The sequence below is a fragment of the Nelumbo lutea genome, chromosome 1 (assembly GCF_056320005.1).
Source record: "Nelumbo lutea isolate HS-2025 chromosome 1, American lotus-T2T, whole genome shotgun sequence".
Classification (NCBI taxonomy): domain Eukaryota; kingdom Viridiplantae; phylum Streptophyta; class Magnoliopsida; order Proteales; family Nelumbonaceae; genus Nelumbo; species Nelumbo lutea.
The window spans coordinates 9198390-9207881 of NC_142684.1; the positions used below are offsets into that span (position 1 = coordinate 9198390).

At 35.6% G+C, this 9492-nt stretch overlaps 1 protein-coding gene across 1 annotated transcript; it reads right to left on the reverse strand.

The window, feature by feature from the left end:
* Positions 1-8096: 8096 nt before the first annotated feature.
* LOC148873436 (putative glycosyltransferase At5g20260) lies at positions 8097-8822 on the reverse strand. The gene has a single exon (XM_088965964.1). It carries the CDS (start codon positions 8820-8822, stop codon positions 8097-8099), a length of 726 nt encoding a protein of 241 aa, XP_088822090.1.
* Positions 8823-9492: the final 670 nt, after the last annotated feature.

Sequence of the window (9492 nt, forward strand, 5' to 3'; positions counted from 1 at the left end):
GTTTTTTGCTAGGGTTGCAAATGCTATCTATTTGTCCTTCAAAATCAAATATGATCCCATTTTGATCCATTTACAAATAGATGAACATATGTACTTAAAGCGATTTGTATCAGTATATGCCCATATATACTTATAGTGATTTTTAGTTCATTTTATTAATAATATATAATACTTTAACTATTTCAGTTTAATATTAATACTATTTCACATCCAATTCGATTCAATCCATTTCAGCCCTATTTTTTTTGCAAAAGATCTTTCACAGCTTGTCACCAATGATGGTATTGACCGCCCTTTAGTGGTTGGTAGGGCTGTAAGTCGAATTGCCCAATCTGAAGAATTTAAACTACACCAGGCCGGCTCGGGTTAGAATTCGGGCCCATTGAAATTTTAACCCAAGTTGCACCTGTAGTTGAATGTCCTCTCGTTCTTCCATTCAAGCCTTTTATTTTTCATTTCAGCTTCAAACATTAAGCATCTTATAATATCCTGAATAACTTATTCCCTAAAAGATAAAAGCCAAGATTCAGAAAATGGATCTCTTAATCAATGTTTTGAGATACTGGACTCGACTTTGAAAAGGGAGAGGTTCATTGTTCAGAGGTTCAACCTTGGTTGAACCATGAACTAAAATATATATTATTTTATTCTATTTTTTTTTTTATATTTTTCTTAATATAAGACATTTGGATTTGATGCCAAAAAATGTATTTTTTGAAAAAGAAATAGTGGGGCAAGAGGGTGCAAGGCCCCTTGTCATTACATAAATTGCAAAACGACCAAAACTAGAAAAAAAATCATCACAATTGGACAATTGAGTGCAAAATATGATCTTCAGAAGTTTCGACTTATATTTAAAAAAAGAAAAGAGAACTGACTGATTTTTTAAAATTGGGACTGGTTCACTGTTTTTCCAATCAGACTGGCCCAGTTGACAATTTTAACCGGTTTTTAACACATTTGGGTTTGGGGGTATATATGACCAAGCCAACCAGGGGCCCAGGTCATGGTTCAACGAGTCAGACTGGTGGGTCTGGTTTGGTTTTATAAACATTGCATTTAATGGACTTAAGTCAATAATCTTCTGAAGATCTCTTGGTTTTGACAGGTTTTTAACACATCCCGGTTATGGAGGTATTACCAAGCCAGCCAGGGGACGGGTCATGGTTCAACCAGTTAGACTGGCCGGTCTAGTTTGAGTTTCTAAATATTGCTTTTAATAGCTTCAAGTTAAAAGATCCGCTGAAGATCTCTTACAAAATTTCGTAGATGTTTTTCATGTTTTCTGTTCTTCCAATAGAACAAAAATTACTATTTGGCCATATATCATTCAAACCTCCTCTAACTTGAGCCGGATTAGGTGAACTTGATGGCTGTGTAATAAAACCCCACATAAGCAAAAAAAAAAAAGAGTAGAGGTTGGATTTTCTGCACTTGTTTCAGTATAGGCCGGGATGCACTTCCAATGGCCGATACGTATAGTATCGGAGCCTTCCTGATACGTCCTTACAAGGAGTGTTTCGGGTCAGCAAGTGGTTCAGAGGGTAGACCGGTCTTAAATCAGCCTCTCTGAATCAGTTTCAAAAAAAAAAAAACATGTAAAAAGCAGTACCGATACAGGCTGGGCCTGTATCAATATTTTGAACCTTGATCCCAATTTCCATGCACAAGAATAATGAAACAGCAAATTTGGCTCCATTAATTCTTTATATTTTATTTTTAAATATAGAAAAAAATGAAAAAAAATTGACTGTTACCTTGAGGGGAAAATCTATAATGCAAAAAAGATAAAGATATGGTATGAGAAGAATTTTGACCAATCAAAACCCACCCATGAATTTTAATAAATAACATATGATTGACTATTATGTTTATGATTTTAGTTGACTGGTCAGAAGCTTTTAAGATATCAAATCTTTTCCATATGATAGTTGAACCCTATAGGAAAAGGTAAAGAAAATAGGAAAAAGAATTGCAGATCAAATCCTAGCCCTTAATAACTCTTCGGCCGGGGGTGGACGCCATTAACAAAAGATTTTATCTTTACCGAGACGAGGAGATTTGCAACTGATAGATCGATGCATAACCAGCATCATTTTACAAAGACTCACCTACCCCAAAACCATTATTCTGGTGGCGAAGAGGACAGCCCTCTGAAACTACAAACCCAGAATAAGAAACGAAGAAGATTTTAATAGTGAAATGCTGAACATTATTCAGCAGTCAGCACTTAAACATAAACATTTCCTTTCTATCAAAGAGAAACATATATAATCATTTTTTTGTAGTTGCAAAGATCTCCAGCACATAAAAGTTATTATTTGAACAAAGAGTTATTACACAGGATAGGACGGACACACCGAAGCATTAAATCTTCGATTGATGGAAGAACAAAAATTTATGGTTTGGAGTTAGAGAGCAACATTTCTGACAGCTTGGTGCTCCTCTTCATGAACATCACCAACATCGTGAAAATACATTACCCGTAACATCAGCCACGGCGATGAAACCAAAGATGGCTCGGTAAACACCACAAAGGACCGATGGTAGAGTGGAGTCTGTCTTCCTTTAAATTCTCACCTGGCACCACTTTGTCCAACGCAGCTCAACCAGCTCTAACCGCAACTCGCGTCAGAGGTGGCAAAGAGATTCTGAAGTTTGAATGATGTTGATATCCAAAATGGCTAAAGCTCTGTAGTTTTCTCTGGATAGGAGGGGTGGCTGGGTGGGTCATGGCCGGACGAAAAGGTTCAATGTTCTTGAATTAAGATTTGTAAGAAAACAAAAATAAATTAGATGAGCCTCATGAGGAAAAAAACCGAGATTGAGAGATTGATTTAAGGTTTTGATTATCAAGAGAACTTGGATACAAACGGACTTATGTTTTTCAAATAGTCAAACTTGAGGAAGGGTAAAAAAAAAGATGGTGAGAAGAAAAATGTGAAATAGTGAGAAAATGGAATGATCTCTTGCAAATGGCTTCCGCCCTTGGATGAAGATTGAAGAAAAAATTTTCTTATCAATGATTTCTGCCCCTAACCGAAGAAGGGGCTAAGGAATTTGGTTTGCAATAGACTGTCTCCTGTCTCTCAAATGGAGCAGTCAAACATTTTTTTTCTTTTTACTTTTTTTCTTTTATTTTTAAATTTGAAAATATAAAATATAAAGAACTAATGGGGCCATGGGGCCAGATTCACCATTTCATGATCTCTCGCACGTGAGAACAAGGGTGCCGTGCAACACTTACGTGCAGTAATGTGATTAGAAGTGCATCATTGCATACACCGAAGCAAGTGTAGGAGATCCGAGCTCAAAAAAGTATATATGCCCAACAACCATTCAATCTTTCATTTCACATGCACGATTGATGTGGGACATTTACATGGTGCTTGGTATGGCTTCCCTTTATTTGATAAGCGGTGCCGGGTCATCACCACGTGGGCATTTGTTCCATCGTGCTATTTCATACACTTATTTATTTTATAAATATTTGTCTTGGTTTACATGTAAGTCTTTGAGTAAGCTTGATTTTAATGTTTTCCTCAATACAGAAGTATTTATTTATTATTCTACTTATGTGACGCTTAATGACATCTAACTTTAACAAATACCATAAAAATGTTTATCAGCCGTTTTTTTTTTCAGTTTTGAAGACAAATCAAATACAAATGTTTATTTAATAAACAGAAACCATACCAAACATATACTTAGTCATTTATTGATTATACAACTTCTAACACTGCCATCAAGTTCAGTTAGTTCGTCCTCCTCAAAGTGTAGGGTTTAGTCAAACAAGGTCCACAGTGGGATCAAGGCTCTCACAACTTACCACTTCTGCTAATTTGGAGCATCTAGGAGTATCATTGGATGGGTTAAATCTAAGTAGATCATTGACCAAAAGTATATATGCTTATTAGAAGATTTTAACAAATTTTTTCTGAGCATAATTGGAAGGTAGAAAACTGTTCATCCTAATGTTAACAAGCTTTGTTGCTAAAGTCGAAGTTAAAAATTATTAAATTGTGTTTTGCATGGCTAATGTAGTCTTGATTGTATTCACTCAAAGGCGGATTTCAGTCCTTCCAAAATGAGTTACATGCCAAGTAATGTAGATATATATGTTGCCGATTGCAACATTAAGCCTCTATATATGCTTTCACGCCCCGTTTTCTTAAATATTTATTTAGTTTATTGAAATTGTTCATTTAATAAGAGAAACAAAAGGTTGGGTATACTCAAACTTGAACTGATGATGATGAGAACATTGTAGAAAATAGATTATTATGAGCTATTTATTTGATGACAAAATTGTAAAAAAGTTATGGAGTTAAACCAATTAAAATGCCAATTAATGGAATATATAAAACAAGCAATTCTATAGAAAGCATGTTTTGAGATACGGTATCACGACAAGTCAACAATAAAGTAGGGTTTTAAATCGCCATTTGATCTCCTACCCACATGGTCATGCATTGGGCATATCTCCTCTGAGTACCTTTAAATTTTACATATTTAGGTGGCATTTGATAACTCTTTTCAGAGGTCTGACGTCTGAAATATCTATTGCCGCTGCAGCACTAGCAGCGGTTCTATAGAATCATTTCATCTTGTCATTTAGGGTTCCTTCAAATCTGATATCCAAAATTCCCTCTTCGATAGGAAGAATGTTTTCAAAGTCTCTCTCTCTCGTCTTCTCTCCACTACCCATCTCACAATGTTATAGAGATAATCTTCCACACTAGCTGGTCACCGAAGGCATTCTCTAGCCGAAATCGAGATGATCTTCAAGGTCAGAATCTACCCAAGACTGTTTCGAGGTTTGAAGAGTACAGAAAGATTGTGAAGGCTCGTGCTAGATCTGATAGTTTGAGCAACAACAACGGCAGCGATAGAATTGAGGATGACATGCGATGCATCACAGATGGTAGTGAAATGATGAGATTTCATTGCTTAGGCCCTACTTCCGGTTAGTGGGGAAAGTAGTGAGCTGCTTCCTGCTTGTATTTGATTCAAGGGCAATATTGCCTTGTTTTCTAATCATCTATAAACTATAACAAAGCAACCAAGACCAAAGAAAAAAAATATTCTTGCAATTATCAATTCTTTTTTTTTTTTTTTTTCCATTCTTTGTTTTTCTTGGACTGTAAGAAGAATTTTGAATTGATAAATGCTTCAACATTTGTTACTTTTTTTTTTTTTCTTTTTCAACTCTCTCTCTTGTCTTCCCACCACGGCTGCTGCAACTCTCAGTAGCAGCGGTGGTTATTTCCAATTTTATTCTTATTTTAATAAATTATTTTTTATAAATTATATTTATATTAATTATTAATTATTTTAAATTTTATTAATCATTAAATATTTTAATAGTTTTAAGATATTAATTTGACAATAATTATTTTTTTCTTCATGGTCTTTATTACTATTTTCATTAGTATTTTAACTCATACTAATTTATTTTTAATTTATAAATTTATATATATATTTTTCAAGTTTATTCTTATTTTCATAAATTATTTTTTATTTTTATAATTTACTCATATTTTTCAATATTATTTTGAACTTAATAAATTATTTTTTATGAAATCATGCAAATTAAACTCAAAATTACCAAATAGTCAATTTTAGGGGTAAAATAATAAAATCAATGAATTTCAGATGCTGAAGATTTGATCCAACACAAACAATTTCTTTATTCATAGCCTCTAAAAAGTCGAAAAGCAACTCTGTCTCTTTTCAGATTTCAGACACTTAATATCTTTTTAACTTTTCAGATTTATCAAACACCACCTTAGGCTATAACTATTGCACCCTAAGACCATTGTACACTTTAACAACACTTTTCCAAATAACGAGTGTAATATTTAAAGTGGTGTACCATTGATCATGTACATCATGGTTTTTGAACCATTGTTGACCTGGATGGCTGGACTGCTTGGTCCTATCCAGGCAGCTGGTTTCGTTCCACCCCTGAACTGTTTTTTGCTAACAACAGTAGACTTGATCAATGACCTGCTGACCTGGGAAGTCAGACCATTCTAACCAGACAAAGGTTTTGACCCCAAACATCCTGGAGGGTAGGATATTTTATTAAAATAATTCCAAAAAAAAAAAAAAAACCTAGAACGGGTAAATACCTCAAATTAAGAACGAATGAAAGAGATATATACCTAAACCATCATCTACAAAAAGAATTTGCACAGGTGTAGGAAGGCACTCAAAGAGTCTAATAGTGGCTGCACTTCTTTCCACCTATACCAAAGGGTCCAAGGGACTGTAAAACAACCTGAAACAATATTCAATAAGGTTTAAGAATCCAAACAAGCTTATACTTTCTGGAGGCCCAAAGAGACAACAAGCTTTAACCTGTCCAAAACGGTCAAAGCCTTAGCTCCCTAGAAGGCCATCTCCTGCACCTGTAAGAAGCAATCTATTGCAAGTTAAAGGAGTGAAAAGGGCTAGGGTAGAGGAAAGAAGTCATGGGTTGTAGTAAGGGATGATTTAGGTTGTGTTTGGTATCATTGTCACTTCTAATTGCAACATTTTAGGTTGGTCAATACAAGTTTTAGGAGAACATATTTTTTCCTACCACAAATGCTTTGAGTTATTGATACAACATTTGGTACCATTGCTGTTTGGTGTTTCTACTATAAATGTCAATTTTGATGTTTCTACCAGAAATGCCATCATCCAATCCAATGTCTATATTTCTTTTAACATAAATGGTTATCTGATGTAATGTGACAAGATCATTTCTCAAAACATTGTATTGAACAATCTAAAACATGCAAACAAAAGTGGCAATGCTAAACAACACATCAAGTCTCTTTCTCTGGTCATGGAATTAGCACCATATGATCTATTTTTTGTTGGTCAAATTATTCAGAGTTAACTTTAAAGTAACTCTGAATATATTCATTTGGCTTTCCATTGGTGTGCCAAAATATAAACTTTAAACTGTGTTATTAAGGAGTTGGGATGCAGAAGGCTTAATATTGATATGCCTTCATAGTCATGCATTTTGTTGGTTTAGGTGTGTCCTTACCTACACATTGGTGGCACTTTGGCGGTTTACAATAATTTTGCAATTTCCTTTTGTCATTTAGGCTCAGTTTGGAAGGAGTATAAATGCAAATTTGTAGAATGTAAAACTTTATATTTTGTATTATTTTATATGTATTTGCATTGCACATATTTGTATTTGCACTCCTTCCAAACTGAACCTTAATGAAGCTTTTCGAATATGAGAGACCTTAATTGGAGCTATTTAAAGTTATGGGAAGTTTTAAAGATTGTTAGTAAAGTCAAAGTTAAAGAGGTTGTAGATAAAGTTGCTTGTATTTATTAAGAAGGGAAATTGTCCAAAACCCACCATCAATTTTTATGAATTTTCTTAAACTCACCATAACTTTTTAAAACGTCCAAAACTGACCATGTCAGTAAGATTTTATTTTATAAAGCTCACCATCCCTTAGAACATAGAACACCACTAAAATTCAATGACCCAAGTTATTCACGTCAACCTAAATGCATATTTTATGACTAAACTGTTCCTGAATGGTGAATCCACCTGTTAAGCATTTTTTTAACCGAAGTGTCCTTAAGCGCCTAGTCCTATTTCATATATAAGATTTCTCACCGAGTCTTTCTTACTCTCAACACTGTATTTTCGCCATGGTTTCAAAACTTTCTTTCTCGAAGATGGGGTAGAGATGCGGTGGCTTGGACAGCATTTAGTCTATTCAAAGCAATGACATTTGAAAGGGATGCTGTGTGCTGGAATGCGATGATTAATTGTAAGGTTTATTAGGTGGGGTGAGATTGCTGCTGCAAGAGAGTTGTTCGTTGTGTGCTGAATGCTGTGTGTTGCATCGGTGCCAAACATTCTCAAGCCTTGTCCAATTCGACAAAATACCAAAGAAGTGCTTCCGTTCCATCTCAATTTGTGTAAGCTGTTTTTGATGCTCAAACACCAGGAAATAAGAACCTTTAATGGAGAGAGATATCAAGTTGAAATATGTTTACATTTATTCGAAACATCTATCTTTCTGTTCATAATCCAAATACATACACTTACTGTTCAAATCAAATCACCCTCGTCAAATCGACTCCCATCTTGCATACCCAATCGTATGCCGTCTCAGCCACAGCTGATACATGACCGTGTGGAAGGCATCGTTCGGCTGCGGGGACGAATTCCAAACAAAATGCTGACTCGCCATCATGGCTAGATTCTTCATTCCCTCGTGTCTATCTCTCTTGCACGTGCGATCCAGTTGCTTCTTCATCCCCTCAACCCCTCCTCCCGCCCCCACAAACACCGTGATCTCCGACCATCTCAGCACGTTCATGAACGGAAGATCCAGAATCGGACGCTCCGTAATCACCACCGGCACGCAACTGATCTGCAACGCGTCTCCGATTCCTGAAATATTTCCTCCGTAGAAAAACAAGCAGAACTTACTTCTCGATAGCTTCTTCGCATACAACGCTGGATCAGACGGCTCGGATTCGACCTGGAACTGGGGGTCGCCACGCAATTCGTTCGAGAACGTCGATTCGAGCTTCCCATTTTGATCCCCGCTGCCGTTTAGGTTTAAGTAGCCCAGGTACTTGGCAGTTCCATTGCCGGGCGGCGCGTGAAGATGTTGGTCGTTGAGGTGAGGAAAGCTGACATCTTTGTGAGGGATGAACCCACCTTCGGCTGTCGGAAATCGGAGTTCAGGAGAGAATCGTGGAAGAGAGATTCGACTGCAGTACGAAAGGGGTAAGGCGGAGTCGGAGCGAGAGAAAGAAAGGTAAAATAGTAAATCAACGATGAGCATTAGTCAAGTTACCCTTCTCTCACTGACACGTGAGTTTTGGACGTTTTGAAATGTTACGGTGAATTTAAGATAATTCATAAAAAGTGATGGTGGGTTTTGGACAATTTCAGTTAGAATAATAAACTGTCATAATAATAGATAAGATGATATTTAATGTATCATTTGTTAGGGTTTTATTTGTTTGCGGTAAAAATTTATAAATGCATGAAAGTGTGAATGGGTTGAATGTAAATATTATTCTTTTTTCTAGATTTAACATCGTTTTGTTTATTTTAGAAAGGTAAAATAGGAGGTGAGATGGTAGGATGATGTGGTTTCCACTTTACATGAAAAGGAATGAAGGCTTTCTGAAGGTTATTTGCTTGGAAGGACTACAATAAGAAGCATATTGATGTAATTCTCACTTTATATGGGAGAGAACTAAGGTAGAAGGAAAGATGCAAAACTTGTAATGTCAATTGATGCAAATGAGATAAATAGTGCAAATTTTGCATCAAGTAACAATCCAAATTATAGTTGCAAAAAATGAACAAGAAATTTGTATCGGGCTCAGATTTGCATTGAAAACAAACAGAGCCTAAAGCATAAATTTTTTAGGAGAATCAATCAATCAATAGATGATTTGATAGGCAAAACTGTCTTTGAGAAATCAGGACAACCAATTGTTTGG

Bases quoted from the DNA above. Each gene is read 5' to 3' on its own strand.
- LOC148873436 (XM_088965964.1), bottom strand. From the start codon at position 8,822: ATGCTCATCGTTGATTTACTATTTTACCTTTCTTTCTCTCGCTCCGAC.